We start from the raw sequence: 27503 nt of genomic DNA, 5'->3' as shown, positions 1-27503 counted from the left end.
GTCGAATCAAATTCATATTTATGAGGATTCATTGGGTGTAAAAAACTAGGAAAAGCTCTCGATTAGTATCCTGTACATTGTGCCTAGTGCCACTTTGGTCCACTGTAAAACAGACAATTCAGTACTCAACTTTCAAAATGTGTCAATACAATACCTACCATTAACCAACCATTAAGTGTCATTTGAAATGACACAAATGCCCTAATGTCATCTAATTTTCACAAGAAATGATCGAACAGGTCCTAATGTTAGTGCATTTAGATAATTACGTGTGTATCTAAAATTTATTGCAAGTTTTTCTTCAATTTCTGGTATTTATAATATAGGCCTATGTAATATAATTTTATTTAGAAAAATTTTCGGTTTTTTTGTTTACCATGCAATTTCTGTTCTTTTGGTGGAAATTTATTATTTTTGAATGATATATATATATAGTCAACTTCAGATATACGGTTGACCCAACCTGGTTCTACAAGTAGCAGTAGACATATGAAAGAACTCTGTTCTCTAATTTTTTCTTTTTTATGATAGATGACTAAAATTGGTTGATTTAGGCATGGACATTGACGCAAGCCAATTTTAGCATGAAAGCTTACAAATCTTTTTATTAATTGGTCACTTAACAGGTGTAGGTCGACCCACAGATTCTGCCATGTGGCACTATGAACAAAGGTTAGAATTCTGTTTTTAGAAGTTAGTCGATTGCAGGTAAATGGATTGACGCAAAAACCGTATGTTGTTCCTTTTTCCTTGCTCGCTTTTTTTTAACGAGAAAATTCCAAAGGTTTTGTTCTCATTAATGATGGGTTTACATAATTTTAAAACTTCCAATGGATAAGCATAGGTGAGTTAGGTTGGCTTGCAATCCATGTAGGCATTTTTTGAGTTGAAACCAATGCAGACCAAGGTTCAAAATATCGACACGTATCGTTCCAGGACGCCACCGATACGCCCCTATAGTGGGTGTATTGGGGGTCTGACTGGTTCAGGGGATAGAGGAGACCAAAACCGGCCCGCTAGAAACGATTTCAGAAAAAAATAAAAAAAAAACTAAAAAAATTGTATCAATTCGGCCACCGGCATATCGGCCTATCGATTTTGAACCTTGATGCAGACATTAAAAGTATGGGTTAACCTAAAAATAGATGTCTGTGGTTAGTGGATAGGTTAGCCTACAACCCGAATGCAACCGAGCCCAACCCATATCGTGTAACCTAAGAAAGTACAAAAAATGTAGTGTTGTGTGTGTGCGAGAGAGAGAGAACATAAATAAAATCACTATCATCATCAAACATTTTCCTCTTTCCCATGGTCCAAAAACAGTACAAGTAGAACCAGCCACCTGAACCAACCTGACCACCAACCAATCCAGGAAACGTGGAGGTTCTTCAATCTCTAACTTTACAAACCAGCATATAAAAACAACTGCTCTACATGGAATCGACTAAACATAACAGTGATAGATAAAGGATTAATCATTGTCAGAATAAAAAAAAGCCAGCATAAAACTAGGTTACTATTTAGAGCCTGAAGCTGCTGTACCCTCCGACACCAGAAGATCCATACCCACCAAATGCTTGTGTTGACAAGGAAGATGAAGGATAGGACGTATTGTTCAACTGAGAATAAGACCTCAACCCGCTGTCAACTTTGCCGTAGCTGTTTGTGACCGGCTCTTTGTGACTACTAATAAATTCCTGCAAGCATAAAGAAAAAATAACATCAGCAACCAGCTCCGCAGGTACTTTTCATCCCTTGAAAATGAATCAAGGAGATTTAATGGTTGATTTGTTCTTTTTTCTGATGTGGCAGTTGTTAACAACCACATTGGCAAAAACCACCCAAGTTTTCGGATTTCACGAAACTGTCAACAGACAGCAACAACCAATTAAAAAGCAATTGCACAAAAATCCAATGTTGATAAGTTATTCCTATCAGAAAACTCAGTTTTTGTAATAAAATAAATTTTTTGGGTTTGATGACAACACTCTGCTTCAACAATCTCCCCACCCCACCAGAAAAAGAAAACCACTTTGAGGAACACTTGGGTTCTCTTAGCCTGATCAAATAAATAAATAAAACATTAGGCCCTCTTTAGGTTCACAACATGAAGAGAGCCTTGTATCCCCTAACGCTCAAAAAAGATTTATTGCTCTTCCTCACAGCTTTTGGGGCTTAAGCAATGCATCCTCAGGGTTCAATACTAAGGATTTTCAGAAAGGTCACAAAAATGACATTGCTTTCAATCAAGATGCTCAGAAAGCTGAAGTCGCAAATAATAATAGGAGGCAGACGGAAAAAGTGCTCTACAGCCCTACTGTAAAATTGCAACTTCCTTTGGTTCCACCTCCGGGCCAGTCCAAGAACCCTGATGGAAACCCTCACACACTTCAGCCAGCAGGCACCAGTCAAGCCCTTACTAAGGCCCAGGATGGGATCTGGCCACAGCCCGCAACTTCACCCACTAACCATTTATCCACAAAAAAAAAAAAAAAAATCAATCTTCACCTACAAACCAATTCATCATGTGTAACCAGAACACGTCTGCAAAATTAGTTGGGATTTGCAGACTGCAAGCAAGTTAGTTAGATTTAATGACCAGAATGTAATGAAGTATAAATGCAGGCAGGAAAGGAATGAAAAAGGAAATTGCACAGAACTGGTATCAATGCCTATTTGTCTCTGTCTGCAAGAGGTCAAACCCCCTCAAAGTGGTTCTCGGTTGAGCAGTATCTCAACAAAACTGGTATCAGAGCAGAAAAAACACCATGACTCACTCGAGCTGCATCAATGAAGGATTGATTAAATGGATAAGAGTTAAGTGCGTCTTCATAAGTTTGTGGAAGAACTCTGAGAAAGATCATGCCACAGAGGTGGATATATTGCCAGATCTCCAAAGATGGATTTCCCTATCTTTACAAGTGAGGATCCTATCTCGTTGGTCTACAATGCATAAAGATATTGTAAATATTATGAGATCCCGGGTCGCCAATGAGTGCAATATCATCTATTTACCTGAATGGAGAAGCCATCCAATGGTAACAGCACTCCCATCCCTATGTCACATGACCAGATTTCACCAACGCTATATGTCTGAGATCCAGAACATTTGGTTTGAAGGATTACAAAGAGAATCTCTTGAAACTAAGACTAACAGTCCCAGTGAGGGATTATCAAATGGAATTCAAAAGGTATGCCATGCATGTTCATGGCTATAGCCACAAGCCTAGCTTGAATCCAAGAAGAGCAGTTCAACCACCTAAAGAAACTAATAGCTCATTTCCAATTATACCAAATCCTCCCAAATGGCCTCATCTATCTTGATGTAGATATAATGGGTCTAGGGCCCAAATTAACATACCATATAAGAGGCTAACCTGGGCTGAGATGCAAGTCCAGAAGGGCCTATACAATAACCACAATAAGAAACTAACACTGGGTCATTGTTGCAAGGCCCAACAAGTATTCCTTCTACAAGCTGATGATGGATACGACTCTTTGATGAATTGTAATGAGGGTTCAACTCCCGCAACTGAAATGTCAGGCCAGTTGAAATCAAAGCATCTTGAGATTTCTCTTCAAGCTTTAATCAAGATGGCATTACCTCAAACTATGAGGGTGAAGGGTCAGCTGATGGGCTGAAATAGTTTCTGTACTCATTAACAGCGAAAGTTCTCCAACTAAGCATCTACTCCTACTTGTGCTATCAATAAGCCCATTTAAAGTTCATGTCGCCAATGGTAATCATCTTACTTGGGATATGGGCTATGCAAAGGTGTCAAGCTCAAGGTCCAAGGGCAATAGTTCTTAGTTGAAACAATACCCACTGGAATCAAGTGGATCAGACATCATTTAGGAATTCAATGTTTACAGAAATTAGGTCCCACGGTTTATGATTGGACACAACTAACTATTGATTTCTCATTGTGTGAAATTAGTCATCACTTGAAGGGGGCCTAACCAACACCCTTGTAGGCTGAAGCCTTAGGTCAGGTACTGAAGCACTGCCAAACAGAAAATTATCGAATACAGATGTACCTAGAGGATTGGACTTGACCAACCAAATGTAATCAAACCATGCTAAGGACATAATAACTGATGATGGGAAAGGGGCCTCACCTAGCTTCTTCACGAGTACTATGATATTTTCAATGAGCCCCAAGAGACAACCATATTAGGCCTGTCAACACCCAATTTTGGCTGCCCCTAAAACACCAAAATATATATTATTTTTTGCCCCATTTTAAATTTTGAAGTAAAAAAACTAATATATATATATATATATAAGGTGGAAGGTTCAACGTATCGATACGCCCACCAATACACCCTTTCCGCCATATTGGGTGTATCGATACTTGAACATTGCCTGAAAGTTAAAACATTCCACAGGAATTACTTAAACAGCCCCTGAAAATTGCTTAAAAATCCCCTATGACACTCTCCTTGGAAGCCAAGACTCCAAATGCTGCCATCAATCCTGAAATGCCTTAAAATCTCCACCCCACAAATTTCAACCCAAACTTACTTGTTTACCCCTTCATAGAACTACAATTCCATATCAGCCATTTTTATTGGCCAAACTGCAAATCTGCCACCTAGACACTTCCCTTGACCAATCAGCCTCTACATTGGATTGCAGATACAATAAAACCCTTGCCACCAATTTCCACTTCAAGATTCCCTCATTAACCCTTTAAACAAAACAAGATTAGATTTTAGCTTCTCATTGGCCAAGACAAACTATCATCAAATCACGACAATCCAGATGTTTTGAAACCCATTTAATGCTGCTGCTGAATCCAGGATCCTAAAATACATGGGGCCCACCAAACTTCAGTAAAAACACTTCCGTTTGCCCCTCAAACTAAAAAGATACCACATTGTGCATTTCTGTTAGTTGAACAACATTTACTGCATTCTATCTAGGGCTGTCAATGGGTCAGGTCTGGGTCGGATCCGATTAGAACTGGAAAAGGCCCAACTAAAAATACTAAAGCACCAGAACCAAACCGGACCCGATAAGGTCTGTAATAGACCAAGAACCAACCTGATCAGTTGTTGGAGCAATCGGGTCCAAGGTTCTAAATATCGATAAAGGCTGATATACCGGTAGGGCGTATCGGCCTGTATCGGTGCTTTTTTATGTTTTATTTATTTTTTTCTCAAAAACCGGTTCCAAGGGGTCGGTTTAAGTCCCAGACACCCTCTGGGACGTATCAGGAAGGCCCCGATACAATACGTAGCAGCCGATATGGGCTGATACGTAACGATATTTTGAACCTTGATCAGGTCTGACCTGATGGACCCGATTATAATAAACCGATTGAAAATATTATATGGATATATTATATAGCTCGGATCGGTCTGAATCAATTTGGGACTGGGTGGAACCAGTTCCAGACCAATAATAATCAGGATCCAGATCCAACCTAATCGGGACTTGATATCTATTCACTTGGAAGAAGTGTATGACTAGAAAAGTGATATAGTACTTTGAGAGAAAAAAGGGTTTTAAGTACTGCTATTATCAAGTATGTATGAAGAGGAATTAACCGGTTTAAAATTTTGAGACAATGATATGAGAGGATTTCCGATCCCAATGGGACTACACAGTCAAAACTTTAACACAAAAAGGAGAGTCAGAACTTAATCATACTCAAACCGTACTATTTATAGATAAATTAACAAAATATTTACAGGTGCCATGGTGGATATATATTGATTCATTGAAACAACTGTAACATGGGAGAAAAAGGGTTAGGTAACAGAAGCTAGCCAAAAACCATGGGTTGCCTGTCACTATTCTGTATGTAAAAAGATTGATTGGAATATATCGCTAGCTGAAATACATGCTTGGCATTGCAGAAAACACCTTACAAAGCATGCCCAGAAACAAATCATAATCTAAGAAAGATGCTGACAGTTACCTGAATAAGTTGTTGAGCTGTCTGAACCTGTGATGAGGTGCCCTTTATTTCCACAGTAATCTCATCTGGGTGGCCCCTACTTTCCTGAACAGTGAGAATGGCTCCACTGCTACGGCGAATATATGCAATATTTGCTCCTCCAATCCCAATGATGTCCTCTGCATAAGAAAGTGGTATTTGCATTGTCTGTGTAATCTGAATCAAAAGAACCACGAATTAGATAATGGTATCACAAACAAGACCATGTCATGTACAGTGGCAAACTAGCCACAAATTGCACAGCCAAAACCACCTAATAGAACACAATAATCAAATTGACAAAAAGAAATAAACAGAAAGAAGAAACAGCATAGATTCTTGTTGCCAGAAATATTAATCATCAAACTATATTAATAACAAATTGTCAAACTAATCAGTAATTGACATAAGAGTAAGGGATTTGAGGTACCAACATCAAAAGAAACCATTAAATATCGGATATTCACCAACATGGGACCAATTACTCTAGCAGAATGCATATATTCCATAGTAGGCAACAGAAGTCACACCACAAGCTGTATTTGGCTGCCTCATATGTCCAAATACATCAACTTACAGGAATTCAAATTTAATCAGGTCTCTAATTCAAAAAGCATGTTATGGCAGTATGTCCAAATACATCAATTTACAGGAATTCAAATTTAATCAGGCGGACCAAGGCCAGGCTTAGACCTACCAGACCTGGGTTGGACTGGGCTGAGTTCCAAAGTTATGACCAAATGTATGAAAATAAAATATTTTATATTATATTTTTTGTTTAAATATTTAGACAAACAAGAAAACATAAAAGACACTTTACCAGAGAGAGAGAGAAGCAACACCAAACAAACCAAAACCAAAGGTAAGACCAGAGACCAAAGAAACTCAATTTTCCATGGTGGAGAGTTTGGAAAATGGAGACTGGTAGCAACTAGCAAGCTGAATGGTAGTGGAGAGAGTAGAACTTTGAAGACTAGCCCAAGCTCAGCCTACAAATTTAAAGGCTTGATGTAGGCCTGAGCCAAGCTGGGCCTGAACACAAAACCCTAGGCCCAAACCCTGAAGTCTGTGGGCTGGGCCAAGTCGGGCTGAGAATGACCACCCCTAATTTACATTGCAAAATGTCTATATCAAAATTATAAGCATTGCTCTTCTCACCAAATAGTCTCTTGTTCTCAAAAAGCTTAACTATTTTCAATGTTTTAAAACGCGGAGGTGTGACGCCAGGCGTTCCACTACCTAGAGGCATGAGGCGTAGTTCAGAACACAAGAGGCGTAAGCCTCCCGAACACAAGGAGGTGTAAGCCTCCTTAAGAGGAGGGGATTAGGAGGAGGATGAAGAGGAAGGGGGGATCTCATTTTTCTTTATTTTTAATAAAAAACTTTTATATTAAGAAGAATAAAGATGCATAACATTAGTCGAAGGGGGGGGGGGTCTTGTCGAAGGGGCAGGGGGCGAACCACTTTCTTTCCCCTTATCTTTTCTTCCCTTCCCTTCCCTTCTCTTTTCTTCCCTTCCCTTTTTCTCTTTTTTCTTCTCTTTCTTTTCCTTTCCTTTCCTTTTTTTTTTCTTTTTTATCAGATGTGCATGAGGTGCACGAGGCATATGCCTCTAGCACGCCTCATGAAAAAGCGCAAGAGGCATATGCCTCAGAGGTGTCAGTGCCTCTGGCATACACCTCAGGGCGTTTTGGGAGTGTCTCGCATATGCCTCTCACGCCTTTTAAAACACTGGCTAATTTCAAGGAGAGATTTTATATTTTATAGGGTTGGCACATTATAAAGCATTATGCTATTTTAACTACCAAAAAAGCAGTATGCTATTGATCCTTTATAAGAATCTCAGCCCATTTTTTCCTTATCTTCATTGGAGCTCTCCATTTCACATAAAAAATAATTCTCAAATAGGATTTCTTTTTTGAAAAAAAGGTGAAGTAAATATTATTCAAATAGCAAACAGAACCTATGTCCAATTGCTCCAATTAGAACGTTTGTTTATTTTATCATTCCTTGGATAAAAAAAAGGAAACACCAAATCACACCATGCTTCTCTTCAAGAAATAGCTTAAAAACAAATTGTTTGTTTATTTTATCATTCCTTGGAGAAAAAAATGAAACACCAAATCACACCATGGTTCTCTTCAAGAAATAGCTTAAAAACAAATTGAACAATGTATGCACAAATACAAACATATATGCCATGACAAAGGATAATTTTTAAATCATCAGTGTCTTGCTTAGCAGCATGTTTCAATTAAAATACTTAATTAATAGGGGAACATATATGCATGTACAAGTTATTAACTAGTTAGATCTTTTAGAAGAAAGCAGCCAATCAAGAAATATAAAAGAGGCTGACAGAAATGTATGTTGCACATAAAGGGAACAAACAACATAATATTGGATTCAAAGTTCGACACAGAGGGAGATCCTAATTAAACAATAAAAAAGAAAACAATATTTAACAATTTTCTTTCGCAAAATGATAAGCAAATTTCCAACTGAAGGTAAAAAGACAGAGAAGGCCATCAACCTGGGTAACTATAGGAGCAGAAGTACGACCAAGTCCTGAAGAACGCATTCCAGGAAGTGCAGGATCCTGTCCATAAAGTGACAGTCCAGAATGTTGGATTTGTGACTCCAGCTGAGTTTCACGATCGAGAAATAAAGAATCCCTCTTCAATGAAAGTGGGTAATCACTGCTAATTCCAGTTTGAGAAGCTGAATGAAGCAGTGACTGTGTCTTATCAGCCCAAGTGTCTACTGCACGATCTTGTGTGATTGTCTGGGTGTACTGTCAAAGGGCCAATGGCAACGAGTTGTAGTTCATCATATAAAAATAAAATGAACTATCAAATTAAGTAAAGAGAAAACTTACAGCTTTCTCAAACAAAGGAATAACACTTTGATCAACCAAAAACTTCCTCAGGTGCCCCACTACTGCTTCTAGTGCTTTAAGAACCTTTAGAGCTTCTCCTTGTATCTCTACAATTCTCTCATCTGAGGTAGCATAGAACGGCACTTCATCTAGCCCAATAAACATAAAAATTATATTACCATTATATTCAGATTAAACAATAGATGTTTTTTCTCTGGTACGAAAACAAAAGGAAACTTTGAATATGAAAATTGGCATGGGTTATACTTGGGAGTACAAGATGCAAATGAATAAGAAACAGAACCCTGACACAATTGGCTAATTGACATTTAAGTACATTGTTGTCACGATTCATGTAAAACGGTTGTCTCCAAATATGCCAACAGTATTTCTAAGGAGCTATCACTTTTTTCTCACATTCCACATAGCTACAGAAGTGGGACTAGGATTCTCAAAAGGATGGTGATTTGAAACTCTAAAGACAGAAGAAACCATGTTTCACAATAAAATTGGCATCATTAGTAAGTAGAGCCCTTCAATTCAAACATGATCATATTTGAAAACATGATCCTACCCCATAATGGTTTTTAACTATCCTGGAGCAAAATCCTTTTTGACAACCAAGAAGGACCTCCTAAATGAAAACAAAATTGTTAATGTGGAAGAGCAAAACTTACCCCTAAAGCTGTGTTTGGTTGCAGTGCAATTTTATTTGCACTAGTACAAATGCATGAGAGTGCAAATGCAAAAAATGCAAACTTTGGTTTAATTTTGTTTTGGATTTTATTTTATTGTGTTTCAGGTCTTATTTATATCATTTGTACAAAAATCAAACAAAATAGGGTCACATTTGAATAAAAGTTAAATCAGAATATGCACTTGCACCCAAATCATTTGCACTACCATAGTTTAACATCAGTGCAAATAAATTCGCACTGCAACCAAATGCAGCCTAAGGGGATTTATATAAGCCTAACAGTTTAGGGAACATGTATAAAATTATTTCTAAAGTTCTTGCCTAAGGATTAAAAAAGTACTCCCAAGTCTCATACTTGATTTCACCGAAATGAGGGGCCTTTGTGTTAGTGAGACAAATCATCAACTAAATCCCGATTACCAATGAGTGTGTGGATTACAAAAAAAGAAAATTAAACATGCCAATGTATTTTTTGTCCACTTTCAAGCTTCCTGTCAAGGTTACAAATCAAATTGAAAAGTTTATGAGAGACTTTCTTTGGGAACCAAGAGATTCAAAAAAGGACCATCTAGTGAAGTGGGAAGTAGTCTCTAGGAAGCGGGAACATGGGGGTTTAGGCATTTGGAAATATTAGATTAAGAAATATAGCTTTGTTAGGGAAGAGGTTATGGAGGTTTCCCCTCAGGAAACCTCTGGGTAACCCAAGCCCCTCAGGAACTGGGCATGTCTTTAGAAATGAGGCAAGAGTGTTGGCCCTTTACTCGGGCCCCAATAGGTGTGCGAGATTCCTTAGGGGCAGAGGTAAATGCCTTAATCCAAGGTCTCATACTGTTAAAGCAATGGAGAATGCAATAGTTAGAAGTGGAAGGAGATTCCAAGCTAGAAATAGGTTGGATGCAAGTAAAAAGGTTTGGAATGTGGTCTCTCAGAAATCACTAAAAGAAATTTTGAGCTTAGCAAGGGAGCTTGGGGTGCAGTTTAGATGGGCAAGAAGATCAGCAAATGGAATGGCTGATGCTCTAGCTATGCAAGGAGCCAATAGGCAGGAGTTGTTTTGGGCTTGTTTGTAAGACTGACTATGTCTTGGGTTCTCCATCGGGTCTAGTAGTGACAATCAAAATCATTAACCATTATTATCAATGGAAATTATTGTCTCCTATCCAAAAAAGAAGATGCAAGAAACTTAAAATCTGTGGGAGAAATTTTTCATATCAATAAATGGAGACCAATGGTTAACTTCCTCTCAAAATGTATAAACATGAATAATTTTAGTTGGCATCACCATGCACTTATGGAAACCAGTAATTCTCCAAAGAATATATGAGCCAAGTGGGAGGTATAGGTTTGCTGAAATGGAAAAGAATAACAAAACCCTGTTTGACTTCAAAGCAGCAAGAGCAGAGAGGAAGAAACACAAGAGGAAAGTCTTTCATACAAGGCAATGGAGAACAAGGCACAAGAGCGTTTTAAAAAGCGCAAGGGCCAATTTGCGCCTGAAGCGCAAGGCATGTGCGCCTTTTTTAAGCAAGGCACAAAAAGAAAAATGCTAAAATACAAAAAAGAATGTCAAAAAATTCAAAGAATTGCCAAAAAAATTTAAAATTCAATAAAATTATTAAGTGTAATGTTAATAAAAATATAAACTTAAATGTTAAAATAAATGTTTTAAAAAACCTATTATATAAAATTAAAATACATAAACATATCATGTGAAGCGTATTCAAATAAAAATTTAAAAACAAAAGCAAACATATAAAGCATTTTCAAGCATGTAAAACCCACAATCTCTTTTTTTCCTCAATCGCATTACTTCAAGTAGCTAATGTGATGTAAAACATATTGCACTCTTGATTCTATGAATCACCTTTGTACCACGACCCTCGAGGCAAGCTTGAACAAGTCCATGCTAGGGTCTTATATTGTTATTTCTCACATAAAAAATAATGATTTTATAACTTTAATTGCCTTTTAAGAAAATACTTTATTGGAATGAATGAATGAACAACATTAGCAAATAGGGGGTTCACGGAGCTTCGGTGAGCAAAGCAAGCGAACCCCCTATTTGCTAATGTTGTTCATTCATTCATTCCAATAAAATATCTTCTTAAAAGGCAATTAAAGTTATAAAATCATTATTTTTATGTGAGAGATAAAAATTTAAGACCCTATAACCGAAGCAAGCAAACCCCCTATTTGCTAATGTTGTTCATTCATTCATTCCAATAAACTATTTTCTTAAAAGGCAATTAAAGTTATAAAATCATTATTTTTTATGTGAGAAATAAAATTTTAAGACTCTAACATGGACTTGTTTAGGCTTACCTGAAGGAGCGTGGTCGGGGGTCTAGGTGCTTTGCCCCCGGCCCAGCCGTTAGGCGAAAAAAAAATGCAAAAAGCGCAGAATTTTGAAAAGGCGCACACCTAGGCATACCAAGCGTGAGCCTTTTGAAAGGGGTGCACCTAGGACCTGGGAGAGGTGTATACCCTAAAAATAAGGTAAAAAACCTATCCAAGGATTTAGAAAAGGAAGATGTTACAAAGTAAGGGAGATGTTTCGGGCTTCTGTGACAGGTTTCATGCATGAAGTTAGTTAGAACATTAGAAGGCTGAGGAGCACAAGCAAGAGCAAAATCAGGTAAATAATAAGAAGATCCAAACCAGTCATTGGGATAATACAAGATGGACAAGAAGCTTATGTTAAGTCAAGCAGAAACAAAACCTAGGTTTTCTTTCCAAGATGTGAAGCCTCAGAGAGATCACATCTCCGCCCCACAACGCCCCACATCACATCCTTGCCGTGTATTGGGAAAATCTCCCGGTGATGACATCATTGGGATTGGTACTATCATTGGGAGATGTTCACAATACACGGCGGGGATGTGCTGTGGGGCGTTGTGGGGCAGCTCCTGGTGGGGCAGAGATGTGAACTCAACCTCAGATAGGTTAGTCATTAGTGGGAAGATTAAGTTGTGTGTGTTTAGGAGCTAAGAGGTTTTTTTATTCACTTCAATCAAATTAATAATAAGATATGGCTCTGAAAGAAGCATTACAGATATATAGACCATATCACCACAAGGAATTATAAGATTAATAGCAGGAATTGTTGGACATTAGAGATTTGTGAGAGGCCAGTTTTCTAAAACTAAAAGCACAAGGGGCTTTTTGCACCTGAAGGACAAGGCATATTAAAAAATTACAAAATAAAAAATTAAGAAAAATGCAAACTGGAATTTCAAAAAATAATAAATGTTTTAATAAGACTTTCAGTTCAAATTAAAATACACAAATATATCATATAAAGCATATTCAAAGTGAAACTTTAGAAATAAAATCAAACAAAACATATAAAACCTATTCATGCACTCCAAAATTCACGTAGTGAAGCTTTCTATCTGTTTATTTCTCTCCCAATTGCCTTACTTCAGGTAGCTAATGTGATGCCCTCTACCTCCATAAAGGCCCCTTGAAGCAAGTCCAGACAAGTCCACGCGAAGTGCTAAATTCCTGACCATATAGAGAGAGAGATTGGTTTTTGTGATTTTAATTGCAACCCATTATATTTTAGGATTAGAAATCAAATGGTTTTTTATGAAGTCTTTTTTTTTGAAAAGGTAAAGTGTTGTGTTCAGTATGAGCTGTAAAAAGAGTACAAGAGGCTATACAAACAACCTTGCAGCCCCCCAAAAAAGTTCACCTTCAAAAAAGCCCCTGAACAAAAAAACATCTTTAAACAAATCAGAGCTAGACAACCAGCTTCTAAACTCTTCCACTACAAAGTTAATCACCCCAGCCTCAGTCCTGTTTTTTGTTCAAAAATTCTATTGTACCTTTCTGTCCAGATTGCCCATAAAACAGCAGCTAGAACGGCAGACTATACTAGCTTTCCTTCCTTGGAGATAACCAAGAACTCTCCACCCTTGTAGCAAACCAAAGACTGATTCCGGCCAGCACCAACTCAGATTTATTGCTCTAAGGAAGTGCAGCCACACCTCTGCTGTGAAACCATTGTGTAAAAAAAAGGTGATTTGTTGTTTCTGGCACAGTGATTTAAAAGGCGCGCCTAGGCACACAGGTGAGGCGCATTTCAGGGTACGCACCTCACCTAGGTCCTAGGAGCAGCCCTTTCAAAAGGCGCATGCCAGGTGCGCCTAGGCGTGCACCTGATGCACCTTGCTTCAAAAAGGTGTGTGCCTCGCCTTGTGCCTTAGGCGCAAATTGACCCCTGCTCCTTGCGCTTTTAAAACACTGTTCTTGTGCCAAATTGCACAAGGGACAATTTAAATCTGATAAGTTGAAACCCTTCCTACTCAACATTCCTTTGGTGAGACATTTTCCTTTTGCGGCTACCCACAGAGAAAAAAAAGAAAAGAAAAGAAAAAGACTTTCAAAGGAGCTATGGTCTCCAATATGGCTCTAGATGGGAAGGGCTGGCTGTTACTCACCAACAAACCCAAATAGAAAGATTTGAGTAAAACAACCAGATTTGGACCACAACCAGCATCTAGTATCCTCAGATTGCAGATCTGGGTGTTGTTCTTGAATCACAGAGAGCAGTTCAGCCACCTGCAACCAATGCCAAATTATCTTCAGCTGCATCATACAAAACAAGGAACCTTTCTTTTAGAGAGAAGTTACCGCACCAAAGATCCAACCAGAACTTCAATCGCCTACCATCTCCTACTTTATGAGAAATACCTCTGATGAAAAGAGTATAGGCTTTATAAATACCTTTCCAAACACTACACCCAAAAGATTGTTGTGACCCTCCAGCATCCCAACCATTTTCACTAAAACCATATTTTTTGGCTATTAACATCCTCCATAGCTCCTGACTCTCAGTGGAGAATCTCCAAAACCAACTTCCCAAGAGAGCAAGGTTGAAGAGTTTCACCTTCCTAATCCCAAGACCACCATGGGAAATGGGCTTGCATATTTCTTCCCACTTTACCGAGTGGTACTTCGAGACATATAGTACGTCGGCAAGGTGGCCAGAACACTCTTAACCAAAACCAGTTTACCCCCTTTAGAGAGATATCGAGCTTTCCACGAGGCAAGTTTTCTATCAACTCTTTCCAAAACGGGATTCCAAATGCTGCTTGAGTTACTCTTTGCCCCTAAGGAAAGGCCAAGGTAAGAGGAGGGGAATTTACCTGTTTTACACCCCAACACTTCAGCCAACTCTTGAAGATTTGAGACGGTCCCAACTGGTAGCATTTCACTTTTAGAGAAGTTAACTTTCAGACCTGACACCACCTCAAACCAGCTCAAAAGGAAGCGGAGATTAAGGACCTGCTCCGGAGAAGCCTCACAAAAAAATAGTGTCATCAACATCCTGCAGCAAAGAGACTCTTGTACCTCCAGGACTGATCTCAAAACCACCCAGCAAGCTTGCCTCTGCCACTCTCTCGGTCATTTTGCTTAAGCCTTCCATGTAGCAGAGGGTCAGCTTGTCTTAAACCCCTTGAACTTCTGAACTTTAGCTGCCCCGTTGATCAAAACTGAGAAACTAGAGGTTGTGATACAAACTTGCATCCAGTTTCTCCATTTCTGTCCAAACTGCATTCTCCTCACTCCTAACTTTCAAGTTAACAAATTCATTGGCAACTAAGACACTGTCATCTATATGTTTGTTGCTTACAAAAGCACCTTGATAGCTGGAAATCAGAGAGCTCATGACCTTCCTTAATCTTGTAGCTAGCACTTTAGCCATGATCTTATAAACACTCCCTAACAAGCTGATGGGTCTGAAATCTTTCAGCTCTTCGGCTCCATTCTTAGGGACTAAGGAGATGAAGGTTGAATTCAGACTCCTCTCAAAAGTCACCGAAGTATGGAGTTCCTCAAAGACTTTTCGAAAATCTTGTTTGACTAGCTCCCAATATTTTTTAAAGAAACAGATGGTAAAACCATCGGGTCCAGGAGGCTTCTCCCCTTCCAGCTCATCCACAGCTTTCTTGATTTCAACCTCTGAGAAAGGCTTTTCCATCTCTTCTGCCTCTTGCCGAGAAAGGCTTTTGAAACTCAGCCCCCTCTTGCTTTGCCTAAATCTGCACTGTTCTTTGTATAAGTTCTCGTAGAAACTAACAGTAGCCTTCTCAATTTCTCTTTTCTCTTCCACCTCACAACCATCTATAACCAGCCTCGAAATTGAGTTAACTCTCTGTCTTTCATTGGCCATTTTGTGGAAGAAGGCAGTATTACTGTCGCCTGCCTTTAACCACTTGATTCTTGATCTTTGCCTCCACTTGACCTCCTCCTGAAAAGCCAACACATTAAAATTCTTTTTAACAAGCAACCTTTTCAGCCTTTGGTCTTCCCCCAAGGGACACCTGCTTCTTCCAGAAGGTCCAATTCCTTAGGGCCCGTTTGGCACATCTTTTTGGGAACATTTTCTGGTAGCTCTGACATGCAAAAGACGCATTAAGCTTTTGCATGAAAATCTGAGCAGCCTGAAGCACATTTGGCAGATGCACGTCTTTCTGTGCGTCTTTCTATGTCTTTCCGCACGAGAATATAACGCGAAAAGCTTCATTTGAAGCTTCCCGAAATCAGCCCAAAATGGGCTTCTCGCGTCTTTTCGGCGCTCCGTCTTTTGGCGGCTAGGTCTTCCGCGAGCCAAACGAGAATAGACCGAAAATCGGTCTTCCCGGCTTGTAAACTGCCGAAAGACACACCAAACGGGCCCCTAATGATCTTCAGACATTCAGCTTGTTTTTATTTCATCAGCTTTCTGCCTATCCTTTTGTCACTCCTTTATTTTGCTTTTAATCCATTGGATCTTCATGAATGCCTTCAAAAGAAGCTTCAGCCCCCCACTTCTTGACAAAGGAATCAAACTCTTCCTCTCCCAGCCAATAGTGCTCCAACCTAAAAGGTTGACCCTGTCTTCTAATTCCATTTATGTTCAGCTGCAAGGGCACATTGTCTGAAACTGGTCTTGAAAGTGCTTGAATCGAATTGGGAAAGAGTTCCTCCATTTATTGGAAATTACAAACCTATCCAATCTGACCAGAGAAGGCTGATATTGATTGTTAATCCAAGTATAGGATGCCCAAGTCAGAGGCAGATCAATCAACTCCCATTTCTGCATGAAATCTGAAAATGACCGCATACCTCTATCTGATCTAGTGCACTCCTTTTTGTCTTCCACCCTTAGGATGGCATTGAAATCCCTACCAATTGTCCAGGGTCCACTCCGCGTCCTTCTCACACCCTTTAGTTCTGCCCAGAAAGCTCCTTTTAGGCTGGACTCAACGAGGCCATAAACTCCTGTCACAACCAAAGAAACATCATATGGGATCCAGTGCAGTCTAACTGAAACAGAAAATCTGCCGATCTCTTTATCTAGCCGCTTAAAGCTGCTTGTGTTCCAAATTACAGATACACCGCTAGCAGTGTTAACTGACGGTAGTGACAGCCAATCACATAGGCCAAAACCCCATACACTTCTCACTATTCTGGAGCTGAAATTTTGGAGTTTCATTTCCTGCAACAAAAGGATATCGGGTTTATTTTCCTTAAAAATTTCCCAATCATCAGTCTCCTACCAGAGCCAAGTACTCTCACATTCCATGAAATCAATTTCAAGTTCTCCATAAATTATCTTCTTACAGATCTGCTATTTCGGCCCCCCGCCCCTACACCATCATTAAGGCCTCGGGCACAGAAGCAACAACTCTTTAGATTGCCTCCAGTTCTTCTTGCCCTTCTCCATTAAGTGTTTATTCTCAATTGCAACCAACAAAGCTTGTGTTTCATCCTCCAAAACTCTTATAGAGATACCCAGAAACTCCCCAAACGACAACAGCTTAGACAGCACCCACGCCGATACGTCTTCCCCCTTTGCATACCTTAGGCTAACCATCAGATGCTGAGACACTGCATGGGGACCAACAACTTCTTTGTTTCCTGGTAAAATCATTGCTAATGGTTCCTGGAAGACAGGTGATGAACCTTCTAACGCAGTCAAAGACCCTGCCATAACTGAGTCTTCCATATTCCTTTGCAACAAAACACTGTCCATAGAACTCTTTTCTATATCCAGGCTAAGAGGATCACCTCCTTGTCCACTCTCCCACCCCCACCCACCCACTAAAGGCCTCTGTCCTTTCTAGGCCCCTATCTGAGCCACCATAGACGAAGAGCTCAGTTCCATCTGTGTCTCTTGCCTCAAGGTTTTACTTCTAGACCAGCTTTCTATGTAGGTTGAGATAAAACTATTGTCATCCTGTGAGAAAGGTTCTTCTGTGTTTGGCTCTTTTGAAGCAGACACTGCCACCTCTTTCCCCTTTCTTCATCCTTGCACCGAAGGCTTTCCCTTAAACACCATTCTATGAGTGCTTTTAAACCAAACTGGGCCAAGCCCACTAGGATGATTTGTTTGACTCGGTTCGCCCGAAATAGCCAATTCCAAATCCCACCCCTTCGACTTGAACCGATCCAAAACCGTGCCTGCTAAGCAGTCTAAAAAGGACTCTTCGTTCGCTACTTCTAGGTTTTTCAAAATTTGAAAAGATTTAAACCCCTTTCTCAAGTTAGTCCGACGTGCCTTTCCTTCTTGATCATTCGATCCAAAGTCCATCATACGGTTCTAGTGTTTCTTCCTCCTCCTTCCCCTAACTGTCAGCCAACCATCTTCTTCTCTAGCTTTGGCACTGTCATGAGACCAAGAAACTTCCAAAGTGGTCGAACACTCCTCCGCCTGCTGCTCTAAACCACCAGAGTTTTCCAACCTCCCTTTGGTGTTGTCAGCTATGGAGAAGCCTGCCAAAGCTTGTTGAATCAGATTCTACTCGACTTGTACCGCTTTAGCAAAATCCGCTGGCACCGGCATCTTTTCCAGCTTTATCTCTGGCCAGATTGTAACCACATACATTGAATTACCCACTACTACATTAACCGTCAGGGGAGGTACCCCTGACCAGCGCCCATTTACCCAAAAAACTCTGCACTACCTTTACCAGCTTCAAAGTTATCAGCTTCCAAAAAGCTTCCATAGAGGTCCCCTATGCCTCTAGCAAGGTTTGTGCTCCAAAGGTGTAACGGCAAACCATAGACCCTTACCCACACAAAACCAGGTATATCCTTGGAGGATTGCCAAGTTCCAGACAAGACTGACCAATGTTCGAGGTGCAATAGAGAACCTTTGAAACATCTGGAGCCAAAGTTCAACACTCTTCTAGCATCTTTCTAAGAAGGGAGGAAGAGCCAATACTCTTCATCAAACCTGTGCACCTCAATTGCTTTCGAACAACCCCAAGCTTTAAACGCCCATTGACCTACCTCCTCCACCCTGAAGTCTTTTCGGTCAAAACATCGGACCAAGCACGTATGAACAAAATCCTTCCACCTTTCCACTCCTTCGGCATCTACTTCCAGGAAAAAGTGTTGATAGTTAGCTTTAATGCTCACCTTACCTTCTGACGACCAAACCCAAGGGTAACCATTCTTTTCGGCCTGCCCCCACGTTTCTCTTAAGGGAAAACATTCCCGCTTTTGATCAAGATACCCTTGGTCCCATCTTTTGACAGCGGCAAAAGCCATTCCTTTCAGTAGGTTGCCGCCTGCGAGATCTTTTGTCGCCAACAAAAGCCATCAATGCTGACTAAGTCACATCTTGGAGATGAGAAAACCAAGGAGTTCACATCTTGGTGTTACTTTCCATCAAGAGTCTATTCACATTTTGTTGAAGCACCAGAATGAAGTAGAACCCCCCCCCCTTGCAAATGCTTTATCATCCTTTACAAGTTATTCTTCATCAAACAACATTTGATTCTTAATCTTAAAATATAACAAACCACAACTAAAATCACAAAAAAAAATTAATAATTATTTAAATATTATAATGGAATTATACCGGTTTGGGTCAACTTTTGGCTTGGTAAGTCGATTCAAAAGATTTAAACTTTAAAAAAATTACAATGGTATTATAATGGAATTATATGGTCAGGTCGGTTTGGTTTTGGCCGATTTACAAATGGCCAAAAACCGAAACCGAGTTGACCTGGTCAGGTTGGGAAATTGTTGAACTAAAAACCCACCAAAAATATTAGAAAACCGACCAACTCGACCTGGTCAATTTGATTGGTTTAACTAGTTTGATGAGAAACCCTATCTGAATTTAATTATTGTTATTTTTGTATTGTAAAAAAAATATTAAAAGTAGTATATAAAATATAACTAATTATTAATATTCAAAAAGTTAAAATATAAAACAATTATTTACTCTTATATGCTTCTATTGTTTAGCTTTCTCTTAATAAAGCTCGTGCGACCCTACTAGCAGTTTAACTAAACGATATTTCTTTCTTTTAGTGGATAAACCAATTAAATAATAAAATGCATAAGGTGTAATTATCAACTTAATTTTAGCTTTGGCAAATAAGTTGTTCAATTCAATAATATCCAACCTTTTATACAATTTGGGTATACACCATACAGTTGATATGTCCATGAATTGCATATGACAGGGAACTGCCAAGAACATTAGGGCATAATTCTGGTTATTGCATCACATGAAACTTTTAATGAACATTATGAGGTGCCTGAATCATTACCTCCAGATAGAATACGCACAGATGCACCAGAGTTCTCTTGTATTGACTTTATTAGAGAACCTTGCTTTCCAATTAGATTAATTGCTTGTGATGATGCTACCAATAGCCGAACTGAACACATTGCACTTCCAGCAGTAGTTGAATTTCCACCCTCACCGTCACTATCAGACAAGCCATGAACACGTCTAAATACTCTTAATGCAGCATCCATTGCAGGGGATAGTTGTGCTTCAAGCTCTTCCTTTCCCGATACCAGGACCTGGAAAAAAAATCATAGAATATGTAAATTACATAAACATAGACAAAGTGTTGAACATGAAATGTGCAAAAAAATTGATGTCTAGGACAGACAAGGTAGATATGTTCATGCAATAATAATGAAAATATGTGGATGGCTTCAATCATGATCTATATGCAAAATTGCTTGGATAAACTAATTGTCTCAAGAAAACAATATAAATTTGGAAGAAAAGTGCCAACAGAAAGAAAAACAAGAATTGAATACTCATAAATAGAAAACCTAGATACGAGCATTAAATCTAAATCTCAAGATTCAAAGAACCAAAACCAAGGCTTTCTTTTATGTCATACAACAAACAAAGCAGGCAAAAGAAGGAAACCACAAACTCTTAGTCCTCCAGACATAAGAAAGAAGTTAAACAAGGAGACAAAAATACAGAAGTTAGAAGGATATAAAGCTAACGAATGAAGATGCCCTGCAATATAACTTCTATAACACAATGAAAATGACCTGCATTCTCTATAGCTGGGGACAAAGTCCAAAGCCCAAATGGTTTTTTATTGCATTTTTCCAGGGAAGTTCTGATGACACAAATCAAAATAGAGTAGCACATCTCTACAATCTAGTCCAACATTAGAAAAATGCTTTAGATAAGGTAAAGTAGAAAGCATAGACAGTGGCAAGACAAGAGCAAGACCAAGCAACAGGATATGCCTTGTCATCAAAGGCAGGTAGCAATGGACCAGTTAAGTGATGATTTTTGACAAATAAGGCTTATGACTTTTTGGATATGATCCATGTTAACGTGGGCCATATTATCAATTTTATATTATTTTGCACTAAAAGAAATCCAGTAATAAATCATATCAAACACCATTAATCTCATTAACCTTTACTCATAAATTTCAGTATGCAATACACAATAGTATCAAATCTTTTAGAAAATAGTAACACTTAAAATCGTGAATTTTCATATAACAAGAATCCAATGAATAAGCAAAGCAACAAGCTGATAGAATGATGAATTTAAGCAAAATAGTAATACATGTCACTAAATCCAAGGAAACAACTAATGAACAGCCCACAACTCAACTCAACTCAGCCTTAAAACCAACTATTCGCCAATAATGCTCAGTCACTGATATATACATCATATAATCTTACCTCTCATAGAACACAAATAAAGTTCATTATAGAATGCAGCATAAGATAAGGTGCCTGCCTTGTCACCTCTTAGCCAAAAGAAGGTGCCTAAACATGCATGCAAATATGACTCAGTATAAAGGCACACCCCCTACCCAAAAACAAAAAGCCTGGTCACCTAAGCATCAACTTGATAATTATGCTAGCAAGTAACATTTACTTGCATGAAAATAAAGGCTGGAATAATGGTAATGTTTTTTAATAAGCAGTAAAAGAAATCCCATCCCACAATAATAACATAAATGAAGACAAGTAACAATAGAAATAAAACCAAACTAATCACCCCAGCCAATACTGAAGCAATAATTATATATAAAAACAACCAGATTTCCCTTTTCAAATTCCATTCACAAACACAAGATGGGCTTGGTGTTCACAAAGAAAGCTCAAAGCCTTCCTAAGCATCTGCACCTAACAACAAGCATAGTACAGGCCTACCAAGTGAAAAGAAAATCTGGTTTGTTTATCACAGAAATCTAGTTCTAGCAAAACAAGAGTTAGCATAAGTACATTTTGTGATTTTCCACACATGATTATGACAAGGGATTAAAATCTGTCTGGATACTGAAATACAACACTCTGTTCTGGCTTTGAGAAAAACTGGAGTGAAAGGATATAGAACATGACATTCCTAGAATTTTGGTATAAATTAAAAGCATGGGTAGTTCAAGAGAAGTACCTCAAATGCACCATGCTTGTGCACCTAATTGCACCTTTTAATACACCAAGGAAAACAGGATAAAATATAGATGGGTTTGACTATGATATAAAAAAGATATGATACCGGAAAAACAACTGACCAATAAACTGAAATCATAAACGTTGTAGCAAATAAGGTGTTTTTATCAAAATTCATGGATGGGTTTTGATTGGTCAAAACTCTTTCCATATCATATCTTATCTGCATCATAGATTTTCCCGATATAGATATTTATAGGTTATACAGAATCCTCCTTATTGGTGTAAAACATAGTTGTCAAGGCATCTAGGAAATTCTGAGCAACAGTGGGGCACCTAAGCGATAAGAATTTCGTAAAGTTTATGCCATTCAACAGTGGGGCATCTAAAATTTGCCTAAGTCCCTAGTTTTTTATGCCATTCAATATGAATATTAACTGAAAAAATAGCAGCTTTCTTTTGTTAAGAACGTTATAAGTCCTCTCAAAACATGGCAAATAATCATATCTAGGATAATAGTATTACAAATATATTAATTTCAATACTTTCAGAGACAGTACTAATATAATAAATATTTAATAGAGCAATTTCATATCAAATAAGTAAAGAAGGCTATAATTTTGTATGATAAAATTTAAGGTAGAAAGTAAAAGAGAAAAAGAACAATGGTAAAGCCGTAGTTTCTTCTATTCTTTATTTCCTTTCCTCTTCTTAAAACCCTTGGATCTTTTAAATTTGAATAGTAGAACCTTAAAACAACATATAAATGGCATATATAGTTTATACTACAATGTATTGGGCTATTAGCCAACATATTAGTAGCATATAGCAAATATGAATGAGATTATAATGAGGTGCCTTCCTTGTCATTTTTGTTGCCTAGGCAGGTGCCTTGTCGCCCAGAAGGGTGCCTAGCTGCCATAAGTCAGGTGCCTTGTCACCCAGCCAAGGGTGCCTATTAGTCAACACCTTGACAACTATGGTGTAAAATTAAAAAAATAATAATAATAAAAGAAGATGAACTATTAGACAACAATACAAAATAAGAAAATAGGATTTGTTTTTAAAGAGAGAGGAATGAAAAAAGTCAAGTGATAAAACCAAAGACGATCATTGCTTTATTAAAGTATTTTAAACATTTTAAAATTTTACTGCATCCCAAAAGTTCCACCAAAATTTCTTAAAATTTCCAGTAGCATGCCAACTAAAAACATAGTCAAATATATAAACTTAAGTCCCTTATAATTGATGATGATGATTACCATGATGACAACAGTGTCTAGCAATAGGCTACACTACATGATACAAATAACCTGGAAATCCTTCTTTTATTTAAAGACAATACACAAAAACCATAAATAGGTACAAAATTTTCAATGTAGGAAATAATTAAATAGGATGCTTCAAATGCTTCACTACTCCCAAGTATTAATGGGTTCTACTTCTAGTGCAAGAAGAAGAAGTCAACCTTACATCTGGGTATCTCCTCTATATGCTATTTTGACACAAAAAGCACCATACCTTTTTGTGAGAGAAAAGGTAAAGTACTTTATTAAGTAAGCTGAGCATAAATACAACCTTGCCCAATAAGACAATTAAAACCACCTTGTTTCATCCAGCTCTTTTAGAGCCTTCGACTTGCAACAAATCACTCCCTCTCATTTAAGATGCCATCTATCAACCATGCACAAATTAAAACTAAAACCATCACAATCAACTTCTCCATCATTCTGACACCTATTACAGTATTATGCCACTCCCAGATAATCACGAAGCAATTCAAACCAAAACCTTTCTGACTTCAGGATCTTTCTCACTCTCGATTCAAAAATTTACCCAAACTCATATATAGATTATAGGCTTTATATCTCTTTTTCACTACTGAAGTAGCTTCATTCATTAAAAAGCATCATTTTAAAAAATGACCCGGAAACGGAACCGTTCTGGCCATCGATTTCCGGGTCAACAGTCCAACCGTCTGGATCGAACGGATGGCCCGTTCTGACAACAAAATTAAAAAATAATTAAAAAAATAAAAAACGGTCAAAACCGTTGAACGGGTCGACAATTCGACCGCCCAGGTCAACGGTTTGTTGTCTTTTTCAACAGTTTTTTACCAGATTCTGGGTTTTGGGTAAAACGGAATTGGTTGCTTGGACGGATCCCGGGCCGAATGGTCCGACTATCTGGGTCAACGGTGGTTCGAAAACGTTGTTGAAAAGACAACTTAAATGACACCAATCTATGAGCTATGGGATTTAACTGTATACAGACAAAAGTAAAAGAAATATTGCCAATGGACTGAGAAAGAGCTTTTGCCTATGCAACCACTGGATGAATCCTCCATTGAATAGGTTGAGAGCGACTCAACATCAAAGAAATAACTGTCTAACAATCTCCCTCAATTAGAATAGCCAGACCATTAAACCTTCATGCTACTGAATCACCATCCTCAAGGCATTAGCTTCAGCCATCTCTGCATCAACTGCTGCTACTCGATCTGCCATTTCCCAGAAAAGATCCCCAACTACTTAGGAGGGGTTTGGCAAGTCTTTTCATGTGGCCTTTCAGGTTTTCCAAAGCTTGGAAGACCAAATTTTGGTCTCTCTATTTGGCAATTAATGATAGGAAGCCAGTAAAACGCATGCCCTAAAAAGCTCATGGAAGCCCAAAATGGCAAAAAAATGTAGAAGCTTCCTATCTTTCTGCACCTAAAATCTTTCATTTAACAGCTCTGTAGATCATGGTAGACTAGGATACTTACCAAACAGTCAATATCTTTAAAGACCAAACCCCAAAAGCTCATTAAATCTTTTGCCCATCTAGGCCATTGGTAGATCTTGCTCGTAATTGTCAAGGCAACACTTAGGTGGGAACCTAGGCAACTGAACGCTTTTTATTGCTCACGTCACCTAAACGCCAAACAATTCTATATCAAACTTAACACTACCTTACAATATTTTTATATATTCATATTTTTTATATTTTGATCTCATAATATTAACATAGGCAATGATACACCGTAACATCCTTTTTATTACTTCATAAATCAGCATGCATTTGTTAGTTTCTTTTCATATTAGGGTTCAAATGATACAGACCTCTTTACCAAAGAAGCAATAATGAACTGAATCTCACTGAAGTTCAAAGGCTTCGAAGACTTTGAAGACTTCAAAGAATTAAAAGAAAGAAGACTTAAAGCAACAAGTAACACCAGTCAAACACAGGTATCTTCTATCCCTCTCCTTAAATCTCTGATTATTTTCGTTTCTTTTTTGGAACAAAAGGAGGAGCTATCCATTTGATTTTTTTTCTTTCTATTTTTTGAAATGGTCATCATTTTCAAGTTTTTTTTCTTGATTTTTTTTAAACAAAAACAGGGGCTTCACTCCTCCTTCATATTTTTTTGTGTTTTTTCTTTCTCTTTTCTGAGACAGAAAAACGGGGCCTCTGCCCTTTCTTCTTATTTCTTTATCTTTTTCTTCTTTCTCTATGAAGAAAACAAAGCAGCCCCTTCTTTTACTGGGCGATAGTTATTTCTAACACACTATCCCTGAAACAGTAGGAAGAAAATAGTTATTTCTGGGACACTAGCCTTGAAACATTACAAAGAAAAGGTTTATTTCTGAGGCACAGGCCTTGAAGTACTAGGAGAAGAAATCTTACTTTTGAGACACCAGGCGGCGCCTAGACGACTAGACAACAAAGCTCTCCTTGTGCCTAGGTTCACCTTGGCGCCTTGAAAATCATGATCTTACTAAAAAGACTTGCCAAACGGCACCTTAATTGCCACGGAAGCTGCATCACCTACCCCATCTCTAAATGCACCATCAGAATAAATGTCCACATCACACTCAGTTTATTTTATATTACGCTCCCACATCTCTCGCCTTCCTTGTACAACCGGATGTTCAACAAGTGAAAATCTATACTCCCTAGGAAGTAATGGATATTATCCAAAGTAACTTGAGGTGTATAGGCAATACATCTTCATTGTTAGGGTTTAGGTAACCGTTTTTTCAATCTTGACAGGGGCAAGCAAAGTGGGAATCTCTTTTTCATCTGTAAAGAATTGTTGGATTGCAGCCTAGGCTTCAACCATTCGCAACCCACATTATTAAAAAACAATAATATTTTCTTGAGCAATTATTTAGAATACCTAATCCAATGATCAAAAGGCAATTTTTCAAATAAATTGGAGAAAACCCTAAAAAACAATTGAAAAAAAATTTACGGAAAAATAAGAGTAACAGGATCCTGAGAAAGAAAGAGAAATATGAACTCACGATACGATCAGAAGTGCCAATGGGTCCATCTAGAATGCGAACGCGAGCGCGAGTCTCCTCGCATATCTTCTTGACTAGTTCGCCCTTGCGACCGATGATGCTACCGACCTTAAGAACAGGGACTATGAGACGGAAAACGCTATTGCCAGGCCACCCAGGCCATTTCTTCTCGGCTGGCGTCGCCACCGGGGCCGGAACCGGGGCTTCTGGAGTTGCCGCCGTCTCTGGAGGCTGTTGAGATGACTCATCCAAGACCGCGGTGGCTGTGGCTGTATCAGTGGCGGCTTCAGATGTTGCCGGCGCTTGCTCAATTGCCGGTGCCGTCGTCGGTCCGTTCTCCGAAGGTGCAGTAGAAGCAGCCATAGAGAGAGAGAGAGGAGAGAAGAGAGAAGAAAGAGAAGTTAGGGTCTTTGGAGTTTGGAGATTGGGGAATAGGGTAGACACAGAGCAGAGCGACCGAGCGAGGGTTTTAGCCTCGGCCTTGCGGGATTTGCGAAAGTTCCACACGACACGAGTTTGTGGAACCACTTATAAGAGATTCTGATCCACTGTTGACGGTTTGATTGCCCTTGATCGCATCTAAATGGTATCTACATTGTCTAGCAAATTTATGTCAGTGACTTTTTATTTTCCCAAACTTACCATCCGATAGAGCATCATCAACAAAAGTTGTTAATAACATAAATGTAACTACCCTCTAATGGCATATCAGTCTTATGTCAATCTAATTGGTGCGAGGTATGATGGACGGGATTTATTAAGCAAAAGTTAAATAATAAAAATGGTAATTTACTAAAATACCTTTTATAATTTTATGAATTTAATAAAATCTATCGTGTGTTTAGCATTTTAATAAAACATCATTTATATTTTGCAATGGATTTAATCAATCTTCCATTAGATGACACTTAAAAATGACAGTTTTGATTCTAATATTCATTTAAATAAATTTAATCAAAATAAAAATACATTTTGTGCCCTTAATATGACATGGGCAACCACTCTATTGGCTATATTCG

The 27503-nt window shown here is 38.5% G+C and overlaps 1 protein-coding gene across 1 annotated transcript; it reads right to left on the bottom strand.

The window, feature by feature from the left end:
• Positions 1-1266: 1266 nt before the first annotated feature.
• On the bottom strand, positions 1267-27002 carry LOC104599176 (RNA-binding KH domain-containing protein PEPPER-like). The gene is made up of 6 exons (XM_010261598.2): positions 26485-27002; positions 20077-20335; positions 8824-8972; positions 8479-8739; positions 5928-6122; positions 1267-1697 (listed from the first exon to the last, which is right to left on the bottom strand). Exons 1-6 carry the CDS (start codon positions 26845-26847, stop codon positions 1521-1523), a joined length of 1404 nt encoding a protein of 467 aa, XP_010259900.1. The 5' UTR covers positions 26848-27002; the 3' UTR covers positions 1267-1520.
• Between the last annotated feature and the right edge of the window lie 501 nt (positions 27003-27503).

The sequence above is a fragment of the Nelumbo nucifera genome, chromosome 2 (assembly GCF_055504915.1).
Source record: "Nelumbo nucifera cultivar China Antique chromosome 2, China Antique-T2T, whole genome shotgun sequence".
NCBI lineage: Eukaryota > Viridiplantae > Streptophyta > Magnoliopsida > Proteales > Nelumbonaceae > Nelumbo > Nelumbo nucifera.
The sequence above is the reverse complement of the archived record's forward strand: the minus strand, read 5'-3'. Positions and strand labels throughout refer to the sequence as shown.